This window comes from Pinus tabuliformis, chromosome Q (genome assembly GCF_031772625.1).
Source record: "Pinus tabuliformis cultivar Carrire ecotype Pingquan chromosome Q, CPIR1, whole genome shotgun sequence".
Lineage (NCBI taxonomy): Eukaryota > Viridiplantae > Streptophyta > Pinopsida > Pinales > Pinaceae > Pinus > Pinus tabuliformis.
This window is the reverse complement of record NC_142296.1, coordinates 706916243-706940536: the sequence shown is the minus strand read 5'-3', so window position 1 is coordinate 706940536 and position 24294 is coordinate 706916243. Positions and strand designations below refer to the sequence as shown.

The 24294-nt window shown below is 40.9% G+C and overlaps 2 protein-coding genes across 2 annotated transcripts; one reads left to right on the top strand and one right to left on the bottom strand.

Annotated features, from left to right (window-relative positions):
• Positions 1–1356: 1356 nt before the first annotated feature.
• On the bottom strand, positions 1357–7651 carry LOC149221506 (uncharacterized). The gene is made up of 2 exons (XM_089382985.1): positions 7528–7651; positions 1357–1659 (listed from the first exon to the last, which is right to left on the bottom strand). The coding sequence occupies exons 1-2, from the start codon at positions 7595–7597 to the stop codon at positions 1427–1429; spliced, it is 303 nt and encodes a 100-aa protein (XP_089239111.1). The 5' UTR covers positions 7598–7651; the 3' UTR covers positions 1357–1426.
• A 1948-nt stretch (positions 7652–9599) lies between these two features.
• LOC149221505 (uncharacterized) lies at positions 9600–10439 on the top strand. The gene has a single exon (XM_089387395.1). The coding sequence runs from the start codon at positions 9600–9602 to the stop codon at positions 10437–10439; it is 840 nt and encodes a 279-aa protein (XP_089243521.1).
• Positions 10440–24294: the final 13855 nt, after the last annotated feature.

Sequence of the window (24294 nt, the reverse complement as noted above, 5' to 3'; positions counted from 1 at the left end):
AGAAATATTTACATACACATTATTTTTAATCATTCAATTTGGTTTTTCATAATGATGACGTTTAAATATTACTACAAGTTATAATAACATAATTATTTATACTAATTCTAGGGTTTCGGGTTTAGAATAAAGTTGTTACATATGTAGTTCTAGAAAAAAAAAAAAAGATAAAGAAAATAGAAACATAAAAGCTTCCATTCTATTTACTTGAAAATAAGTGTTATCTTATATTAGATTCAGCAAAATGGAAGGGATTTACATATGGGTAAATGTACTTATAGCGATCTCAAATTGAAAACATTTAGTTGTCTCAAATTGAAACCAAATGAACTTGGGTAGGACTATTCCTTTGTGTCATAAAATAGTTCTTGCCACATGTATGTGATCTCAAGCATTTGTGGTGTAAAACACATTTACTTAACCATTAGGCTCACTCAAATTGTATTTGTTTCATTCTTCAATGGTGGAAGTGGGTACTCACTAGTCTTTGGAAATTAATGTTGAATATCGGAATGGCTTATTCATCAATGGAATGTTCATTGAGATTACCCCTCATGGGATAGTTTATTTCCTTCACAGGTTTTTCTCACCCTCAACTTCATGATTGAGCCTCTAAATTTGAACATCTCATGGGATAGTTTATTTTATCCACAAGTAGTTTCAACCCTCAACCTGATAGTTTATTTCCTCCACAAGTGGTTCCCACCCTCAACTTCATGATTGAGCCTCTAAATTTGAACATCTCATGGGATAGTTTATTTTATCTACAAGTACTTTCAAACCTCAACCTCTCTTCATGTTGGAAACTTCATTGAAACTCCAAGTTTGGATGCAATTCAACTCATGGAATAATTTATTTCTTCCAGAAGTGACTCCTACTCTCATTTCTTGTCTATGAGATTTGAACCTAAAACCTAATAAAACTAACTCCCACAAAAACCTACTAATCTACACCATACTCTATTGCCAAAATTTGAAGTAACAATCTTTTATTAAATCTATCACAATTTATCAATCAGTTAAAAGAGCTAACTTAAGCGTCTTTCATTTAGAATTATGGCAAAAGAAAATCCACTAGTTTCAGGAACAATATAATAATGTGCAAGTTTTCATACATACAGAGAAAATAATGCATTGGAGGTTGGAGGTATGTTATTTCAAGAACAATATAATGATGTACAAGATTTTCATAAGTTACATGGAAAATAATTCCTTTTTTTCAGAGAGAAAAAACAGTATAGATTATATTAAGAAGATATAATGATCAAATATACATGGAGGCGAAAATCCTCCGCCAATGGAGCAAGACAAAATGAGCAAATCATATTTGCATGGGAGAGAGTATCCCCAAAAAGATCTGATGATGCTGTTCAGAAAGTGGCTATAAAGTTTGTAATGTAGCATATATACACATGCGCTGTAAAACTCAAAAATGTGTAGAAACAATGCATGATAAAGAGAGACTGATAATAGAAAACATGAGGAGCCATCTTAGACGAGAGTTGGCATGGACCCCAAAATGGTGGACAAGATGGAGGCAAGCGGCAACCGGCATTCCTGGAAAATACGACCGTTCCTCCACTTCCAGATGTTCCAGCAAGTTAGTATGAAGAGAGCATGCCAGGTGGGGCATTGGGTGCCCCACCATGAGAAAGCTTCCTGTATAGAAGAAAACAACCGGTGAGGAAAGACATAAATCAAGGAGAGCTCATACCAGATAGCAGAGGAGGCGGGACATTGAAAGAACATATGAGTGTTCGATTCCATCTCCGCAAGGCAAAGTTGACATCTGCCAGGACCGTGCCATCCTTTCTTTTGTAGAACATCCCAGGAGAGATTCTTGTTGGAGAAGAGAAGCCATGAAAAAAGGATGGCTTTAAGAGGGCAGGGGGCCTTCCAGAGTTTGACAGGGAAGATAGAGGGGGGAGGGGGGAAATCAGATGATAGGACAGAGTAGAGGGTCCGGACGGAGATGGGGTGGATTGAGCTATCAGTAGACCAGATCAGATCATCCTTTGTGCCCAGTTGAAGGATCCCTCGTTGAGAGAATCTGTTTGTGAAAGAGAGCCAAAGAGGGCGGAGAGGGGGAGGGATGGCTAGTTGAAAGTCATTTTTCCCGATTGGTTCTAAAGAGGACCAAGAATCTATTAGTTTGTTCCAGGTAAAAAGGCCCCTAGAGTGGAAAAAGGAGAGTAAAGTCGGAGGGATCATGGATTCTAAGTTGTAAAGGGTAGGATCTATACCAATAAGGACACTTGAGCCAGAGAAAAATGTCCATTTTAAATTCTTCAGGAAGAAGGATTGTATCTTTTTGAAACTGTGCCAAATGGGGGAGCCATTTCTGATGCCGAGAGTAGACCTTCTGAGCCAAAATGCCAAATTTCTGCCTTTCAGATACTTTTGGTTGATCAGAGAACTCCACGGACTGTTCCCATATAATCCCCTGTGAAGGGATTTGCAGATAAGCGCTTTTCCAAAATGATGCATATTTAGAAGGCCCCATCCACCTTTATTTTTCTGTCTTGTAATTAAATCCATCTTTACGAGGTGAAATTTAGTCTAGTGCGATCGACCACCCCACATGAAGTTAGCTGCAATGGACTTCATTTTCTTGATGACAGAAGCCGGGAGAAGGAAAAGGTGGCCCCAATACACTGCAAGTTGGGAGAGCACCGCCTGTACCAAGATGAATCTGCCTGCAAGGGACAGAAAACGCATTTCCCATCGAGAGATCTTGTTGTAGAAATGGTCTATCAACCAAAACTAGTCCTGGCATCGATATCCCTTTGCTTTTAGGCGGAACCCCAAATATGTGAAACCGTCCTTTATCAGAGCAAGATTAATCCCAAAACGATCAGCAATCCACTATGCTATTACAGGGTTTGTATTATTATGATATAGCACAGATTTCCCGCTATTAATCTTGAGGCCTGTGGCAGATTGAAACTTCTTAAAGAGCACAAAAAGGCACACCCAAGTGGATTTGCACAGCATTGCAAAGATTAAGATATCATCGACGAAAAGATTGTGGGAGAGAGAAATATCTCTGGAAATCTTGACAGGTTTGCATCTTCCTTCAGCAACAGCATGGTTGATCTGCGAACTAAGACAATTCATAACCAAAATAAAAAGGAGGGGGGAGAGAGGGCATCCCTGGCGGAGCCCTCTCTCGGCTTGAAAGAATGTAGATGGGATTCCGTTAATAATCACTGAGAAATGGACACTTTCGACGCACGCCATGATCCAGCTAATTGCCAGAGGTCTTAAACCGATTCTTGCAAGGAGAATTCTGAGGAAGCTCCAATCAACGCAATCAAAAGCCTTTTTTAGATCAATTTTAAGAGCTGCAGCGTCAATATTCTTTGTGCAGATAGAGAAGAGGCATTCCTGAGCCATGGCGACAGCGTCCAGGATGAGCCTGTCCTTTAGGAATGCGTGTTGATCCTTTGTTATGAATGTGCTAAGGGCTTTCTTCATTCTTTCTGCAATAATTTTGGAGATGATCTTGTAAAGCGAATTGCACAAAGCGATCGGCCTGTAGTCCCCAAAAGATGAAGATTTGTCTTTTTTGGGAATTAATGCAATGAAGGTGGCCGATAGAGCACTGTTAATGCTTCCAGAGAGGCGAGAGGCGTCCACCATGCCCAGCAAATCATTTTTGAAGAGATCATAAAAATGGGTAAAAAATTCCACCGGCCAGCCATCTGGCCCTGGGCTTTTATCTTTTTTGAAACTCTTGATAGTCTCGGAAAGCTCCTCCTCCGTGATAGGCCTGTAGAAATCATCATTAGCAGCTTCATCGAACATGACCGGCAAAAGGTCCACTGCCCATAGCATATCATTTAGATCACTGTGTTGCCTTTTGTATTGCTCCTTGAAGAATCTTGTAGCTTCTGCGGAAATTTCCTGTTGGGAGAAAAGAAGATCTCCATTACCGTTCTCAATTTTCCATATTGCGTTTTTTGTTCTGCGAGCATTGGCGAAGTTGTGAAAAAATCTAGTGTTTCTGTCCCCCTCCTTGAGCCAAATAGCTCGGCTTTTTAACCTCCAGGTTGCTTCCTCTTTTTTAAGCAGATCTTGTTTCTTTCTTTCCAGGGATCTGATATGAGTTGCCTTATCGAACGACAGGCCACTAAGATGAATTGTAGAAGCAAGCCGACTTATTTCTTGGTTGATGTCGTGAAGATCCTGTGAATCTTTTCGCTTCTTTTTTATCTGCCATGTCTTTGCTTTCTCCCTCAGCAGTTGAATTTTATCACGAAAAGTGTGAAGGAATGCGTCCTCAGCTTGATTGATGTCTCTCCAGCTGGACTTGATATACTCGTTGAATGATTCATCCTGTAGATGGATAGAGTTGAACTTGAAAGAGTATCCCATCCTACGCTCGGCGTGCACCCAGTCCAGGAGGATAGGCTTGTGGTCTGAGGAAAAGTCCCCTCCAGTTTTTGCGGTCGGCATTCCCCATTTTTCGATAATGCTGGAGTTTAGGAGAAAGCGGTCAATTCTTTTTGCTATGTAGGCAGAGCCTAGCCTGCCGTTATCCCATGTGGGAGTCATATTTTCTGGAATGATGTCGACGAGATCCCTTTTTAAAAACTCCCTTCTCATTCTGTCAGCCAATCTATCCACAGTTCTGCAATGACCCCAGCATTCTTCCGAGCTAAGAGTGAGATTTAGATCACCTGCAATAAGCAAAGAGTTAATGTCTAAAATTTCCGAGTTGAACAAGGAATCCCAAAAGGGGAGTCTGTTCCTGTAGGGCGCATATATGTTCAACATGTTAAGAATTTGTGGTCTTCCTCTGATGGAGGCCGAGATAAGAATTCCAGCACTGCACTTGTAGGCCTTTGCTTTGACCATGAGCGGGTCCCACATAGCCACCAGTCCACCAGACAGGCCTTCTGCATTTGTAGCAGCCATGTGCCATGTTGGAAACATCTTTCTGAAGAAAGCCAAGGACACCGTGCTGGAGTGCATTGTCTCTTGAATAAAGATGATATGGGGCCGAGCAGAAACAAGAGTCTCCTTCAGAGCCAAAAATTTTGGGGCGGCTCCCAGACCCCTGATGTTATATGAAATAAGGAAGGTCATTTAGATGGCTGACCAGCCGTGCTTGCTCTAAGGGGCTGTGGCGGTGATGACTCGAAAATTGGAACATCTATCAGGGGGAGATTTGTGACTCCCAGATCGGAGGCAATGGTCCTGCCTCTGAAATGACGACTCCCACCTCTATGCTTTTTCCTTACAGTGATATTTTTGGCAGAGTTGGGACTAATGATGGGGAAGGACGGCTTGTGGATGGTCAGAGGTTCTAGGATCGAAGGGTGACGATTAAGAAGATGGTCAATATCACTGTCATAATTGTTGACCGGGGAGTCTGTTGGAGAATTGAACGGGGTCGGGGTCAACTGTACTTCTTTCCCTTTTTGCATGGCAGAGGGCGATCTAATAGGAGAGGGCGAGGAAGAGGAAATGAGGATTGGGTGCGATCCCACTACGAAATCAGCTGCATTCATCGCCGGAGGAGGAGGAACCGCTTCCTCTTCGAACTGTTCCAGGACTGGAGGGCTAGAGAAATCAGCCATGTTCATGAGCGGAGGGGAGGTGGGAGCTGCTTCTTTAAACCCAGCCGATAATGGGGGACTCTTAAAACCTGCAAAGTTAGGCGACTCGGGCCTGAACTGAGAATTTTCCTGTGAACTTCGAATCTCTGTGGATTTGAAAGAGAAATGGTCGGGGCTGGCGTTATCAGAGCGGGAATCAGAGTCCATTTGCCTCACCTTTTCCGAGGGAAGGGAGATTTGCCTGTGGCGACGGAATCTGCAATCTCTAATGAGGTGTCCCGTTCGATGGCAGGAGGAGCAGCGGAACGGGATACCCCAAAAGTCGAGCCTTTGACATATCTTTGAACCATCCCAAGAGATTTCTATTTGGTCAGGATAACCACCCTTGTATGGTTTTTCAATGAGAATCCAGGCGATTCTTTTGTCCTTCTCGCCTCTGACCCATGGATCGACATAGATGAACTTACCAATCGCGTCTCCGATTATGGCCAGGATCTCCGGCGTCCATAGTTCGAGCGGGAGGTTAGGGAGCTTTACCCAAATCATACTGTGGGAGGGAGTATTTTTGAGGGGGTCGAAACCAAGGTACCATCTTGACAGGGAGAGAAAGCTTCTGCCCGAGACCCACGGTCTGTTCAAAACCAGCTCCAGGTCGGACTCCTTTTGAAAGTGGAACGAGAACCAGTCTTTCATGAGTCGAGAGATAATTGGAGTGTATCCTATGATGGGAGGCCAAGATTTTGTAATCCAGCTTCTCATTTGTTCCTCGTCCATTTCCGGGAAATACCATTTCCCAACCAAAGCATACTTTTGAAGACTCTCGATGCGCTCCACCAGGGAGGAACCAGAAACAGAGATCGCCTTAGGGGGAGGAACCGTTTTGACAGGGGCTTTATGCTTATAGCGTCCCTTGAGATGTTTATGAGAGGCAAGGTTCCCAAGAAGGGGAGGGTCCCGCAACCCGGAAGGGAGAGAATCAGACAGCGTGTTGTGCCATCTTGGATTCCCACTGGCAAGATTACGTGCTGACTCAGCTTCAATGGCCGCGGCGAAAAGAGCCTTCGTGGCCGGTGAGTCACTTTCTTCTGCCATCATAGTCAGAAGGAAAATCCCAAAAGGGGATCCCCCGTACCTTGGAAGATCCCAAGGAAAGAAACCGACGGAGAATGTTGCCTGGACAATAAGACTTCTGCTGGAAAAGAACTAGAAAGAGTACAGGAATTGATCGTTCTCCAGTGATTCTGGCAGGCAAAAAGGACAATCACTAGATAGGGAAGACTCTAGAATTGTACCTTGGTGGGATCAGTGACGATAGCCAGCCGCCGAAAGGCCATGTTCGAGCAAAATTGGAGGTAGGTTCATTAATGGTGCAGAAGAGAAAAGCCTGGAAAATCCTGATGGAATACAGAGGTGAAGATTTGAGTCGCCGGAAAAAGGATTTGAATTTTGTTGCCGGGAAAGATGCCGGAAATCCCAGGAGCCCCCAAGGGGATTCGAAGGCGGGAGCAGAGAAGCTATTGCGCTTCAGATCGACTGTTGCAGTCGAAGCAGCAGCAGTAAAACTGGAGGACACACCACCATTTTCCTACGCGAAAGCGAATATCTTGACATGGACTATATATGTAAAAAGAGGCTCTAATTCTGTTAAGGAGAGCTTTTAACATTTTTTACCTTAACCAGAAAGGAGAACCTCAGAGGAAAGTGACAGGAACAGGGCCAGAACCCCCTAGATTAGATAAAGAACTACGCTGCAAAACAGAGAGACCCCAAGCCCGAAATAGAAAGACCAGTAACGGCTGAGGAGGACATATATTGAACCAAAGAGCGTAATTTAATCCATAGGAAAACTAGAGATAAATAAGCCTTCTGTAATAGCTTATCCTTTAATAAGCATAGAACCTACCCTCTTTTTAACAAGACACATATATAATTAAAAGAGGAAACGAAATGAGAGTTCACTAACCTGAACAAGGAGCCGCGCAGACGCCAGGAACAGAGAGCCGAAGCCATGCAGAATAAGCCAGAAACGCCATGAAGCAGAGAGGGAGGAGCAACAGAGCGGAGAGCTATAAAATGAGCCTCCAGCCCGCAAGACTGGAGGAAGGAAACCGGTAAGACTGCTGGGAGATGGATTAAATAGAAAGAGCGGGGGAGGAGCTGAACTCCAAGTGTCCAGAGTCTTGCATGTTCAGGAAGACGACGTTATGCCACGTTCCCAGCTCGATTCAGGGACCAATGAGGGAAAGGTGACGAGAACCCTGCAGAGAGAAGCAGATGTTTCCTCCAGATAATCGCTTGCATGCAGGGCGCCAATAATCAGATGGGCAAGAGTTCGGCAGCTAGTGTGTCTAGTTCTTCTGGCCATTAGCTGATTGACACATTGTTGTGCAGGGCCATTGGCTATTGGGCACAGACGGCCATGGTTTCAGCGATTGGCTGCTCTGTCCTGACGCGCGCGCTCTCCTCCTCTCGGGAATTTCCATTTATTTATACATTTATCAAAATGGACACTACTGTTAAAAACATGAAGTGCGAATACATCACATATACATCACATTTATCAAAAAAACTTAATGGTAATGTGTTGTCTATTCCGTCTTCTTTTAATCTGTTTGATCACATTTAAATAAAATTTAATTAAATTTTAAGATATATTTAATGTTTAAAATATATTGGAAATTTTATTTTCAACTTAATTTTTAATTTATTAAATATATTACTATTCAACCACAAAATTGTATGTTTTAATTTCCTATCAAAAATGAAAAGTATATTACCACTTCGATACACAATTTTCAAAATTCACGAAGATTTCCATACACGATTTTCACAAAGCGTGAAGAAATGTTTAAAAAATATTTAACCAGGTTGACTTACCACAGAAAACTATAGCTCTGGTCTACATATATTTCGGGCTCTGACTAATCCTCGTTTATCTACGGAGGATAAAGATTTACCTAATATCTGGCAATTATGTTTATGAACGGCTACATATTGACTTACCAGTATGCGTGACGTGACAATCAGACAAAGACAGTACCGTAAAAAGTAAAAAAATGTCGGCTCCACTGCCATTTGTTTCAGTGAAAGTCTCCTCATTTTGCAAGAGAAACTCTAGGAATATGGTTTGCTCTTTTATTTACTTGAGTTCAATGTCAAGTAAAAGAAACTCTATGAATATGGTTTGCTCTTTTATTTACTTCAGTTCAATGTCATGTAAGAACGTTGGTGCTGGGTTATATTGATTTTTGTTGGGTTATAAATTAAGAGGTTTATTTTATAATTTAGTAGGATGGCAATGTCAAAGTATTTTTGTATTTTTTTTAAATAATAAAAAAAATAGATGGTTATTTTAAAATAATAAAAATAAATTATTTTCTAAATAAAAATGAAATATCGGTTATAATAAAAAGTAAAAGCGAATATGTTATGAGTGTTTAGTTAGTTGTCAATATAACTTAATATAATTTCATATAAAGAAATTAGAAGTAGAAAAAAATTGATGTTTAAACTTTATACTAAAATATTTGAACATGGAATTTAGATAAACTATTTATTGAATCTTGCATCTAAACAAAGTTTGCACCTTAGGAAACTTGATCCTCTCGGCGTATGTTAGATCCGAAGTGTGAGAGATCTAGGATGGTATATATTTGACTTATAAACTAGATAAATGTCATTAGGATTAATCATGATTATTAAATATACTTTTATATTAAATATACTCTTTCATATTATATATATTTTTTCCTTAATTAAATATATTTTTTCATATTATATATATATTTTTCCTCTTTCATATTATATTAATAGCCAAAATTATTAGATATGATTTATTTTATTTATTTATTTGACTTCAATTTTAACGAAGATATTGGGCAGTGGTAATAAGTAGGTATCATGTATTTTTTATAGTACAGTTTTTGGATTGACTCTGCGCTGCGTGACCTAGCTCCCCAGAGCTTCTGCGTCGCGCCAGCGCTGCGCACGCCTGCTACAGAGTAGCTGCAGCCCTCCTGGAAGCCATGCCCAGCGATGGGGTTCGGAACCCCCCCCCCTCCTGAAGTACTCGATTTTCAAAAAATGGTAGATGCATGCAACAAATGTCCACCCTTTGCACAACAACAGAAATTTGTCAAGAAAAAAGACTGCATTCCTACGGTGGCCCTCCCTGAGGAAGAAACTTGTCACTCTGCATTGAATCTAGCCGATAGAGGGCTCATTGGGCAGTTCACCGGCCTCTGGCCATCGCCCAAATCTGTTGAAGACTGGATCAAGAGAAACTGGTCCCCTCTGATCAAGGAAGGAATCAAATCATATTTTGTAGGTAAAGGCTTCTTTGTATTCGTGTTTGAATCAGCAGAAGACCGGAGTCTCATCTTCAGGAACGGGCCATATTTCATGGGGCCGCAGGGCTTATATTTAAATAAATGGTCTCCAGATTTTGATCCGACCCAGGATGTTCCTACTGCGGTTCCAGTGTGGGTGCGGCTTCCCCATCTTCCCCTGCACTGCTGGAGCCAGAAATCTCTCCAAATTATCGGCAACTCCCTTGGTAAATACATTGATCAGGCCGTAAGGAAAGATCAGTACTCCTGTGCCCGAATATGTGTGGAAGTAGATCTGGAAGAAGGATTACCTGAAGCAATAAAACTCACAGTTGCTGGATGGTCCCATATTCAAGAGCTGGATTACGAGCAGATCCCCTTTAAATGCAGACACTGCCATGGCTATGGACACTTTGCAAAATACTGCAAGAAAAAATCTGAAGAGCAGAGTCACATCCCCAAGGGAGATCAATGGATCTCAGTCCAGAAAACTGGCCATGCAAAAGCAGTCGGGAAAGGATCCACAAAGGGGAATAACCAGCAATGATAATAGAACCCCTCAGGACCTGGACTAGATCCCAATCCCCAAGGGAACCTCTCCACCAGATCCCCCAGAAACTGATCTGACTACTCCAGCACAGGTCGAAGATCCACATGCAAATAAAGACAGAGGCGGAGCTACCTCGTCTGGTTCTCCTCAGGGCAGCCCCTCCATGCCTTCGTATGCAGATATAACAAAGAAGAAAAAAGTGTGAGAGCCCTCAGACTCCTTAGAGGATGAGACCTATGAGAGACCCTCGAAGAAAACAGGCAGGAAGACCCACAAAGCAGTCAGGGAGGAGGAGGCAGAATGCCTAAAAATGCAAGGCAGCCAGTCCACAATAGAGATGACTATCGGTAGAAATACTAGAGGAAGATCCACCAAGGGAGGAATCCCAAATCCCTCGCCAGGTAAATAATGCGTATAGTCTCTTGGAACTGCAGAGGCCTGGGGACCCAACCAAAAATTGAAGCGGTCAAAGATCTGATGAAAATAGAGCCCTCAGATATCCTCTTGCTCCAAGAGACCAAAATCGAAGGGCAAGCCCTTATGGATATCAGCAAGTCTAATTGGAAGAAGAATGAAGGCATAGCAGTCAGCTCAAGGGGAACTTCGGGAGGCGTTGCAACTCTCTGGTCTGAAGATCAGTTCCATCTGTTGAACTCCCATGAGACCCAACATTGGATCTTCACTGAGCTCAAGCACCTTGAAAGTAAGTTAACTATAGCCTTATTCAATCTCTATGTTCCTGTCATTTATGCTGAAAAAAGAGAATGTTGGAATACTCTCTCTGATTTCTTAGATCTCCACTCCCTAAACAACATCATCCTGGGAGGAGATCTCAACTTAGTCATGAAGCCAAAGGAAAAAAGGGGGGGAAACAGTAGCAGAGATCAGCTGTTGCCTTTGGTAGAGGAATTAATGCAGCAGAGGGACCTGCTAGATTTTGCCCCGGTGAGAGGCAAATATACTTGGACCAATAATAGAATTGGGCCTGATCATATTGCTGCCCGGTTGGATAGATTTCTAATCCAAAGCTCCCTGCTGCTGGAAAACCTCCTTATCTCATCAAAAATTCTCCCCAAACTTTCCTCGGACCATAAGCCAATTCAACTCATTATGGCCCCTGAGGAAGACCTTGGCCCTATTCCCTTTAAATTCAGTCCTCTCTGGATTGAAAAAGCAGGTTTTCTGGACACTATCCAATCGGCTTGGGATATCCCCATCAATGGATCCCCAAGCTATGTGTGGGAGCAAAAATTAAAAGCCACCAAAAAAGCCTTAAAAGAGTGGCTAAGGAAACTCCCCAATCCCTCTTCTCAGCAGAGAAAAGATGAAGTTCAGCAGCTAGAAACTTTGCAAATTGGAATGGAAGGTCTCCACATTACCCCTGAAATTTTAAACAAAGAGGCAGCTTATCAAAGAAATATCCATCAAGCATTCAGAAGGGAAGAAGAGTACTGGAGGCTCAAATCTCGCAGTCTATGGCTCAAGGCAGGAGATCGAAACACCTCGTTCTTCCATCGCCAGTATAAAGCCCACCTATCTCGAAACCACATCACTGAGATCAAGAATGAAGAAGGACAGATCTGCAACAAATTTGACCAAATTAAAACAGCAGTTGAAAACCATTTTAAAAACCTCTATGGTCCAGGGAATGAAGGCAGCATAGAAGACACTGAAGATCTCCTCTCCTATATTCCCCACCTCATCACCCATGAGGACAATCAGGCTTTACTAAAACCCTTATCTGAAGAAGAAATCATCAAGGTCATATGGGCAATGGAATCAGATAAGGCCCCTGGGCCAGACGGATTTACAATACACTTCTACAAAGTCTGCTGGGACATCATCAAAACAGATCTGCTGAAAATGATACAAGGTTTTTTTGGAAAAGCCAAGGTTGGGGGAGGCATCAACTCCACCTTTCTTGCTTTAATTCCAAAAGAGGCTAACCCGGAAACTTTCGGCAGGTTTAGGCCCATCTCTCTATGCAACGCCTCCTACAAAATCTTGTCCAAAATCATTGCAAACAGAATCAAACCCCTACTTGACAAACTAATATCCAGCTCCCAAGGGGGGTTCGTCAAAGGCAGACACATCTTGGACAACGTCATTCAAGTGCAGGAAGCTATCCACTCTAGCAAACAGAGGAAAGAGAAGGGGATGTTAATCAAGCTTGACATGGCTAATGCCTTTGATAGAGTCAACCACTCCTTTCTTCTCCAAGTTCTCCGATCCTTCGGCTTCCCTACTCAATTTATCAATCTCATTAAAGCATGCATCTCAAACCCTTGGATAGCTCCCATGGTCAATGGCCGCCCAACATCCTTCTTCCAAGCCCATCGTGGACTAAGGCAAGGTTGTCCGCTCTCGCCTTTTCTGTATATACTCATGGCAGATACTCTCAGCAGGAAGCTGGCTGCAGAAATGAACATTGGTGGACTCCCAGGAATTCGAACTGCAAATGCTCTCAAGCCTATAAATCATGCTCTCTTTGCAGACGACTCCCTACTTCTAGGCGGAGCCTCTATTAGAATAGCAGCTAATTTCGACTATGTTCTAAAAAGTTATTGCAGAGCCTCAGGAGCTGTGATAAATGACAGAAAGAGTTTGATCTATGGATGGAATGTAAGTCAACACAATCTCAACACCATAGCCCAGATTCTTGGTTTTGAGTGCTTCGCCCATTGGGACAGCATCAAATACCTCGGCTTACCTCTCACATCTGGAGTCAACAACAGATCTCTGTGGCATGGCATCATTAGCAAAATTAAAGACAAGATCACCTCCTGGGGAGGTTACTGGCTCACCAAGGGAGGAAAAATTATCTTACTTAAATCTGTCTTATCTGCTCTCCCCATTTATCAAGCCTCTTTCCTTCTTGCTCCGAAACACATAATGGAGCAGATCTCTTGTCTCCTGAGAGACTTTCTCTGGAAAGGAGGTAGAGGCAATCACAGTAAATTGCATTTGGAAAACTGGGATCTTGTCAAGCGGCCAATATTGGACGGAGGTCTACAGATTAGAGACCCTGCTTTATCTAATCTGGCACTTGGATGCAAGCTCCTTTGGAAAATCTATTCAGACCCCACACATCCTGTCAGTGAAACGCTCACCTCCAAATATGCGCAGGGGATCTCTCTCAGGCATCTGTCAGCGAATAATACTCCCGCAGGCACACATACTTGGAATCTCTGTAGGAAATGTATCAGCAGCTTCAGGAATCACTTGTATCGCATACCTGGCAACGGGGAGAAAATCTTACTCTGGAAAGACCGCATTATGAACAGCCCCCCTCTTAACTCCCACGAAGAAATTCGCGAGCTAAGAGAATGGCTCCACAGCGCAGGTATACGAAAGTTGAATGACATCTCCGCGTGGGACAGTAAAGGGAACTGGGTTGACTGGGTATTCCCTCCCGTGCCGGCGCAGCTCCACAATCATCTCGCACTGCTCAAAACGCTGCTCTCAAACGCAGCGCCGGTCCATCGCAACAGCACAGACAGATGGGGGTGGGGTGACTCCGGATCTTATGCTTCAGCTTTGGGTTACATTGCCCTGCAGCCCAAAAAAGACAGACTTAGATCTCCAGCGTTATGGAAACAGGTTTGGAACACCAATGGGTTACCCAAAGTCAACTTCTTTTTTTGGATTCTTATGCAGAATAAACAGCTCACAGGGGACAATCTGTCAAAACGAAATATCGTTGGGCCACATAGATGCGTAATGTGCAGAAACTCTGGAGAAACAACCTCTCATCTGTTCATTGATTGTGATTTTGCCAAAGAAGTTTGGAAATTAACTCTTCTTGGATTGCACGCCTCCCCTCCCCAGCACAGTTCCGTGGCAGATCTCTTTACTGATTGGTTTCAATGTTATCCTCATAATATCCCCAACAATTCACTCTGGTTTCACATTTGGCTCTCCATCCCCAAATTTGTATGTTGGGAAATCTGGCTTGCCCGGAATGACTCGATCTTCAACAACTCTACTCGCTCTCCTGCTAAATCTGCCTCTATTGCAAAAGCTTTTCTTCTTGAAACTGTCCTCCTGCATTCCCAAAAATCAGACTCCTCCCTCCTCCCCACAGAAAAGGCATGGTTGAACCTTCATAGCCCTCATCCCAAAAGCAAAGCCCATTCCCTCCCCCTTCCCCTCCCCAATCCATCTTGGAAAATTAGAGAACCTGAAGCTTCCTTTCAAGCTTGGTGGAAGACCCAAAACACAACTTCAATCTTTTTCGACGGTGCCTCCAAGGGAAATCCTGGGGCTGTGGGAGTTGGAGGAGTCATCTACTTCTCAGACAATCCTAGAAAAGTTCGCTTTTGCTGGGGGCTTGGTATTCGCACAAACAATCAGGCAGAGCTCCTTGCTCTCACAAAAGCCTGCCAAATTGTCTGTGATAAAGGCATCAAAGAATGCCAAGCATTCAGAGATTCCGAAATCCTCATTAAGAAGATCACCTCAGACGACCAGTTCAACAACGCCATTCTCAACAAGTCTTTGAAAAGGTTAAAGATAATTCTGCAAGATTTCACTTCCTTCAAAATATATCATATTCTCATAAGTTTGAATAGTGAGGCGGATGAAATGGCAAACAAAGGATGTCTCTTAGCACCGGGAGCTCTCAACATCAATGATAAAAGCTCTATCCCATATTGTATTCCTTAATTCAAGCGCAAAATTGAACAAGAAGCATTTAGATGCAAGGAAAAGCTGTGTAAAGACGGTTGATTAGGCTTAGGCCCAACCATACTTCAAATAATAAATTCTACCCGTTACAGTTAAAAAAAAAATAAGTAGGTATCATGTCAGGCTTGGAGTATGCCCTAAAACTGTTTCTGCTTGGCTAAGAGTAATGGCCCAAGACCCAGAGCAATGGTAATAAGTGGGTATCATGTCAGGCTTGGAGTATGCCCTAAAACTGTTTCTGCGTGGCTAAGAGTAACGGCCCAAGACCCAAAGGCATCTGGCAGGAGCGAAAGTCTGCCCCCTTACTACCACCAGCAGTTCAGGTGGCATGGTTTTCCTTGAATAACAATGATGAGTCAGCCTACATTCGTGGTTAAGAACTAGAGATGGTTATCCTCATTACTGATTTGATAACTAAATTATAAGAAATTTTCTCACCGGTAAAAAAAAATAAACACCACCTAACATCACTTTTATTAAATCATAAATTATATATCTAATCTATGAACTATTGGATATGCTTTCTTTACTAAATTGTTATTCTACCCCTTTAATGATTATAATCAATGGATAAGTCTTCAAAGTGATAATTAAGACCAATCGTGGGACATTGTAACGCCATCACTATTGATTAATTGTTTGATTTTTTTTAATATATATCTAATCTATGAACTATTGGATACGAATTCTTTACTAAATTGTTATTCTAACCCTTTAATGATTATAATCAATGGATAAGTCTCAAAGTGATAATTAAGACCAATCGTGGGACACTGTAACGCCATCACTATTGATTAATTGTTTGATTTTTATGAATAAGCGTGGTGATTTTAATGGTGTTTGAATTTTGTTACTGGAAAAGATAAGATGAGTCTTCAAAAAGACTAAATCCCCGGCCGTGGTCAACATGAGTTCTCATTAGTATCTCATTTGTACCGTTATTAACTTGTTGAAGATTTATGGGAAGTGGCTGAGAGAAAAAACATTCCGTTATTATTGAAGAAGATTAATGGGAAGTGGCTGAGAGAAAAAACTTTCGCTGTTTTTAACATGGTTATTTTATGGTTTTGATCTCAAAGAATGATAATCTCTATTGTTTTCAAAATTTTAAATTAATATTTATATGACACTGTGTTTATATATGAGAAAGATGAAATGAAATTTTTACTAACAAATTTTTCCTATATTATTTAGATTTTTGAAAAGGTAATGAAATTATAAGGTTTTGGGTATTACCACGAGGGCTTTATTTAATGAACATTTGACATGTCAAGTGCGTTTTTGGTATACTAAATAATATCTCTAATTTTACTATATATTGATTTTATTTTTTTTTTAAATCACATTATTTAACCCCCTACTAATACAAACCCAATACACCATCTCAATTTAAAAAACCACTACTTCAACTAGATATTGTAGGTATCCATTTTTTCATTAACATTTTTTATACCCCTTTATATTTTTTCATTAACTTTGGACTCCATTTTTTATAAGTGCTATTATAAAAACCCTTTATATTATGTCATTTTTTCTTCAATATATGTCCCCCAATATGAACCCATGTGGTATGGTATTACTCCCTCAGTAATGCCCCTGCGGGTATCACAAGGATTACATTCAATAACAACCAAAAATTTAGGATCTATGACTATAAAAGTGGATCTTTTGAAACCTTTCAATTCAATGAATTGGTTTTACATAAGACTAATTCTTTATTCATATAGGATTTTTTTTCAATTTGTCATTTGGATAATGAGATGTGTTGCCTTTTGCAATCTTTACAAATGGTGCGACATCTCCTTTCCTCAAGCTAGAAAGGGGGTTAGAGTGGGGTGTCCTCTCTCTCCTTTCTCTTTCTTCTCATTGTAGGACTCTATGGATCCTTAAAGGCAACCTCAAGGATTGGTACCGTCAAAGGTATAAATGTGTGAAAACTCTTGTAATGTCACTCATCTACATTTTGTTGATGGCATCCTCATGTTTTATGAGGGCTCTAAAAGAATGGTTGAGAAACTTAATGAAATAAAATCATTGATCTCTTTATGGGGGCTGTAAAAATCAAATTTCAAGGTTGAATAGTTGATCTAGGTGATGTAGTGAAAGATTTAGGATTTCATCTGAAAGTCACTTGTATTAAAAAGGTTAGTACCATTGGTTGATAGAAAATGTGGATTAAATTATAAATACTTAATGCAATATCTAGCTTTCTAGATGAGGTAGACTAGTACTGGTCAAAGTGATCCTTGAAGCTATTTGAGTCTATTGGATGTCTCTCACTTTGATTCAAAAATGTGTATTGGAAATAATCAAACAATTATGTTATAGGTTCATTCGATATGGAGAGATAGGGAAGAAAGGAATGGTGTTGGCTTCTTGGAAGAAACTTGTAATTTTAAAATCATAAGAAGGATGGGGCCTCATAAACATCTTCCTATTCTCGAAGGATCTAGTTGTAAAGAATGTTTGGAGACTTTTAAGGTTTAGGGCCATGGGCCTAGGGCATAAAGGACAAATACATGTAATTAGTTAAGAAAACATGTAAAAAATTCCTAGAATGCTTCAATTTATATGCAAAGTAATTGTCTTAGCACTCCCTTTAATTAGCAATGCATTGACATAACTAATAAGGAAGGGAGAAGAGTTCTAATTACGATTATACCATTGGATAGGAAGCAAGTATTTTTACAAGCTTCCTATCAATTTAATACATGATTTTTAAATTAAAGGATACCATACCTTGATGCAAATTGCAAAAGTAACTGGACACATTGGTAGGCAGCGATAATGTTGGGCAGTTGGCATTGTTTGAATGGTAGGTGGCATCTCGTGTGTTGGCATTGATGTCAACCAAGCTAGTATTGATGTCAAGATTAGGGGGAGTCCTATGGTTGTTGCAGTCTTCAAGTAGAGAACCATCATAGTAGCAAGATATGCAAAGAAGCTATAAAATCTTATAGCTATGATGATTTGTTGGTCCAGACTTTGAAGGCATTTCTACCTTAGAATATCATCTCATATTCTCCAAGAAGTGGCATAGTTGGATAGTGCTCAGAAAGAGATTTCCAATGGTATGTTGAAGTCTAGAAAAAGCCTTATGGATTAGGAGTTACAACTAGTTGAAGTTTGCAGAAAAAAGGTTATTTCATTAAGGACTTAGTTGGAGTCTGGCCAAATCAGGAGGTGGGCCTAGTCAGGAAAATTCAATGTCAAGGCACGCAACAGAGTTTCGCAGGATAACAAAGCCTTGATCCCTGACCTATGTGGGACCTGGTGCCGATAGACAAATGGGAAAGGTGGTACATGGACCTGGTAGTGGCGAAGAGATTTTTGGTTAGCCGGTAAAATGTCCCACTTGACATCCAAGCCTGGCGGATGGACCCCAGAAATTTTAAAGGGGTGTAGAAGATGAGGGTTGACTTAGATGGAAGCGTCGAGCGAACGTGGACCTAGGAGCAGCGGGAAACATTTTTATTGGCCGACGATGGAGCCCTGCTTACATAGGTCGGGCGGGAGTACCCTGGAAGTTTTAAAGGGATGTGAAAGTGAAGGGTTGACATCATAAACCGTCTAGAAACGAGGCAGCAGGTGAAGGAAAAAAAGCTTAAATCTGGTGGGTTTTCCCTTAGAAATTTAACGAAGGAACTGGCCACAAAACACAAGGCCCGATACCATTTCTCCCTCCTCATAATAGGCACGTGGTAACATCATATTGGTCAATCATGACATCAATACAAGAGACATTTGGTAGGAATATTTGACCTTTTTGGGTGGCCTAATGGGCCAAATCCAGGTGACATGTGGCACCACTCCAAAAGCGACATGTGCCATGTATGACGTTAGTATGATGTCATCCCATTGAAGGGAGCCCATAAATTTTTTGGAGCAAGGCACAAAGGGACTGGCAAGTTGACTCAGCATCAAGTTGATAGGGCAGCTATCAGAGCCAACTCAGCATGGTAAGCAATTGATTGGTGGATGTGAGCTCCGGGCGGACCCCACACTACACATCATCCCTAAAGAAAATAAGGGAGCATAAGCGGAAGTAGTGGGCAGACATGTCATCGAACCAACGCAAAAAGGCACAAAGCCAACGAAAATAGTCATTGGGCAGTCCCACTGGCATGTAAGCCCATAAGACTTACCCTGCAGTAAACTAACAAACATAGAGAAATATCATTGGGGTAACAGAGCCCGAAGACATAATTTCAACGGTCCCATCAAATGACGAAAGGCATGTTCAAGTCATGATTTTGTGAAGGTTTTGCATGTTATTGTGGCGATGATCCTTCGAGCCAAATACAAAGAAAAAAGCATCGGGACAGGAAGGCAGGAGGCTAAGGATGGCCCGGGAGTTAGTCCTATGGGTGCCATGTGACCAAGGACGTAGATGTTTATTACATGATGTTTAATCCCTCAGAGATAGAGTTCAAAGAAGTGGCCAAGAGCCAGTCTGCAGTGGTTTTGCAACATTGTTGCATGATATTGAGACTAAGGGCCTTTTGGACAAAAGAAATAAAAAAAAGGGAGGGATGAGTCGGTAGCTTTGGGAGAAGTCCTCCATTTTTGGAAAGTGTGCCAAATGTGGCACCACACCATATTCATGGATAGTGGAGCTTGAATAGGTCGACAACTAGATATGAAAAGTAGCAGTAGTGGCAGAATCAAGTGTTAAGGAGCCATAATGGGAAATTGTCTAGAACAAGAAAATGAGGCTGCAAGAACCCTGATGTATGAAATAATTTAATGAGTCTGGTTCAAATTAAAAAAGTCACGCCTAGCCTTTCTTGCACGCCATTAAAAAATAAATGGAAAATATGGTTAGGTGTAGAAGAATTGAATATAGATCAAATGAACCATGCCTGAGGTACAAGCCTTACTTTGTGATCAATTAATAAGCATGGATATCCTTGATGAAGCATGCAGTTTGAAAGACAATTGATTCTTAGTATGAAAAACTCTTAGAGCCCATTCTATGATTAATTCTATAGTAGTGTGCAATTTGACTGAGATTCAATTCTCAGCATGGAGTAACACATAGATGCCCATTATCAGGTTTAATGTTGTTGTAGTGGCCAAGTTTGTGGATGCAATAGTAGGGTGGAGAGTCATGCTGAGAGTATGCTTTTGGGTAGAGTGGCTGATAACTTAGATATCATTTTTCTCTGTGTAACAGAGAAATAAAAACCCTGGATTTGCAACTATGCATGTGGGGATGTGGCATTGTTGTGAGTCATAGTATTGAGAGTCGTGTCAAAAGAGTGAGGTGTTGCATGTGTGTGAGTGAGAAGAAGGGAGATTGGAGCCGAGAGTTGACTGTCATACAAAGAAATTGAGGGCCAATATCAGAGTTGTTTGAGCACTAAAGTGTGTAGTGCGAAGAAGGACTGCAGAGCAGAGGAGAAGGTGTTGTGTGGCGCAGTTGATCATGTTTTATATTTCCGAGCATTTGTATAGGCCTTTGTTTTAAGTTTGAAAAATGTATGAAAAATAGAACAGGTGACTAGAGCAAGTGGTGGTCTGCATTCATAAGAGGTTGGTTCCTCTTGGAAAGTAGTGGCTTGCTATCTTAAAGGGGGTTGGGGCCTCCTATGAGTGGGTGCTCACAAAAAACTTGATATAATTAAGTAGGAGATTAAATTACATCATAATAAAAAACATATTGGTGTTTTTCCCTTTGGTTTCCATGTAAAAATACATGTGTCAATATGTGCATGTTGCTCAATTGATGGATTGTATGTTCATGTGAATGGTTTACATTGTTGCACATGTATTGTATTAAGAATGCTCACATAAGTAATTGCCAAGAGTGAAAGGAAATTAAGAATTGAGCTTAAAAGTTTAAGAACCTCACTAATTACTAATTCACACCCCCCCCCCCCCCCCCCCCCCCCCCCCTCAGTAATTCCTTATTCCAACAATTGGTATCAGAGCCAAGTTCCTTCAGGAACAATTTAACCACTGGAAGGTAGATCTATAAGGAATCATGTCTAGACAAGAGAGTTAGGATGCTTACTCAAGTAAGATACTAGCCTTTGATGGGACAAACTATGTCACTTGGAAAGTCGGGATGGAACCCTAACTTGTCCCTAGGGGTCGATGTTTGGAGCTTTGTGTTGGTAGATTGTGCTATCCCTGAAGTCCCTCCTACATATGAAAATGGGGAAAAGGTGTATGGAAATAATGTAAAGGCCAAGAATTTCATTCTCTTTGGTCTTAGTCAATCTGAACTTGTAAAGGTTATGCATTGTAAGTCAGCCAAGGAAGTATGGGACAAGCTTAATCAGAGCCATGAAGGAGATGAGAAAGTTAAGCAAGCCAAACTTCAAACCTTTAGAATGAGGTTTGAGAGCTTGAGAATGAGTGAAGAAGAGAGTATAACAAAGTATTTCCTCAGAGTTAATGAAGTAACCAACATGATTAGAGGATTTGGTGAAGCTATCAAAGAAGATGTAATTGTTTAGAAGGTATTAAGATCTCTGCCTATGATATTTAATGCTAAAATATTAGCCATTGAGGAGATGACTAATCTGAAAAGTCTCACAATGGACTAGCTTCTTGGTACTCTCAAAACCTAAGAGATGAGAGTAGGTGAAGAGAAGACCGAACCAAAGGAGGTAGCTTTCAAGGTGTCCAAGAAGGATAAAGAGAAAAAATATCATCAAGATTGTTTCAACTGTGAATCTGATCAAGAGTTGGCTCACTTTGCTAGGAAACTAAAATGTGGCTCAAGGAAGTATAAATGCAAGTTTCCCTTCAAATGCTTTGATTGTGGAAGAGTTGGAAATTTTGCATCCAAGTGCCCTTACAAAGAAAATTCAGAAAAGGAAAAATATCAAAATCCCAAAGACAAAGCTCAGAAATATCAAAAGAAGAATTTTTTCAAGAAGAAGGGGCTCTACTCCAAAGAGAATAGCTCTGCACCAAAATCAGATAGTGAGGATTCTTCAGAGGGTGAGTCAAATAAATGTCTACTTATGGCACCTGAATTTGAATCCAAGAAAAAAATGTCACAGATTCCGAAGAAGAAGAATAATGAGTAGTGGACCTTGAAGGGGAGCTCATCAGTGCTCTTGATGAGTTAAAGAAGGTCAGAAAAAGGAACAAGCAACTAAAACAACAATTTCTACGAGCTGAAGAAGGTATGTATAACTCAAACAATGAGGATTCTTTTATCAAAGAGAAAAACTTGAAGAAGCCATTAAAAGTAAAGACAACTTAGCTCTCTAATTAGAAGGAAAAAAAGCATGTGAGAAGCCAGAGAAGGAGAATGGACTCTTAAAGCAGGAGTTGATCAAGAAAAAGGAGGAAATGATCTCTAAAACAGGTAAAGAAGAGAGTCTATCCCTGAAAGTCAAGTTGGAGGAAGAAAAATGGAAGGAATAAGTTCTCAATGATTTGATTCATGAATAGGAAGAGAACTACCAGATTCTAGAGGCAGAAATTGTCTCCTTGAGAACAAACCTTGAGAGACAAGAGACCGAGAATGTAATGTCCCCAACCCTGGATGGGAAACATTAACCAATAATATTGTGCAATAAATACATGAAAATCCAAAAAACATTTACAACATAATTAGCTTGTGCCATGCATCTATAATTAATTATGCAATACAATTTACCATATATTCTCCACATCACAAATAACAACAGTTAAATACCATAGCGGAAGCATTCATGTAATTATGTGGAACCCCAACCGGGATTCAATATGATTCTATCATGGTTATGGTTGATAGTTTGACAAAGGTAGCTCACTTCATAGCAGTTAAGTCTAGGTATTCAACTAGTGAGGTGGCACATGTCTTCATTAGGGAGATAATGAGATTTCATGGTATTCCTAAGAAGATTGTATCTGACAGAGATGCTAACTTCACTTCTAGGTTTTGGAAGGAGTTATTTGCAAGTTTGGCTACAGAGTTGGTGCTCAACACAACTTAAAATCAACAGACACATGAACAGAAAAAGAGGATTAATAGGACTTTAGAGGACATGTTGAGAATGTATGTTATGCACCAGCAAAGGAGGTGGGAGGAGTATATTCCACTGGTTGAGTTTTCTTACAACAATGGGTATCATGAGTCACTAAGGATGAGTCCATTTGAGGCACTTTATGGGTGGAATCGTAATACTCATATTATTTGGAGTGATCTAGTGAACATGGTATTGATAGAACCAGACATGTTGGAAGAAATGGAATAGGAAATGCAGGTTATCAAGAAGAATCTAAAGGGAGCGGAGAATAGACAAAAGACTTATGCATATCAACAAAATTTAAGGAGTTTCAGGTTGGGGAACATGTGTACTTGCTCATCAAGATCAAGAGGAGCTCCTTGAGGATTGGTTCATGTGCCAAGTTGGCACCTCAGTATTGTGTGCCTTTCAAGACCCTTGAGAGGATTGGACCCGTGGCCTACAAACTTGCACAATCTCCGATAATAAAAGTCCATGATGTTTTCCCTATTTCATTACTTAAAAGATATGTGAACGGTGTTGATCATGTGATTGATTGGTCTACATTGCAGGTGGAGCCAGAAGGAGAATGCAGCTGGAACCTCAGCGCATTTTACAGCAGAAACAATTCATGCTATAGAACCTAGCAATTGAGTAAGTTAAAGTGTAGTGGGAGAACTTTGGTCCTGATGAAGCTACATGGGAGACAGTTGATTAGATGCATCTTATGTATCTTTCATTGTTTGTCGGTTGATGCTGGAAATTTTGGTATATGTACATATTTATGTATGGTTATTGTTGTAAATACCCTAATGAGATGTGTTATAAAGCTCCAATAAGAGGTATGGTTGTCATGTTGTTATGTTTGTCATGTTGGTTTTGCTTTCAGCAGCTTGATCATTGTAAATATTGTATCGAGATGAGTTATAAAGATCCATGGGAAACATGTTATGGTTCGCATTGGTCTTGTAGGTTATAACTATCATAGAACACTCAAGATGGTGGTCCCCTAAGCAGGGGGGGGGTCTGTAACAACCCCAGGTTAAAAGTTCATGTAATAAAGTTAATAAAGGAAAAAGAAGGCTAACGTCATGGGACATGTATTCCAAGATGAATGTTGGGAAAAAATATCCTAATGGTTGTTCATTTGGTTTATTATGGCTAACATAAATTGGAAAAGCCATTGGAAAAGGTTTTGAAAAGGAAAAGAGGCA

Bases quoted from the DNA above. Each gene is read 5' to 3' on its own strand.
- LOC149221505 (XM_089387395.1), top strand. From the start codon at position 9,600: ATGGGGTTCGGAACCCCCCCCCCTCCTGAAGTACTCGATTTTCAAAAA.
- LOC149221506 (XM_089382985.1), bottom strand. From the start codon at position 7,597: ATGGCGTTTCTGGCTTATTCTGCATGGCTTCGGCTCTCTGTTCCTGGC. The intron at 1,660-7,527 runs GTTAGTGAACTC...TCTTCTATACAG, and splicing joins CTGCGCGGCTCCTTGTTCAG to GAAGCTTTCTCATGGTGGGG.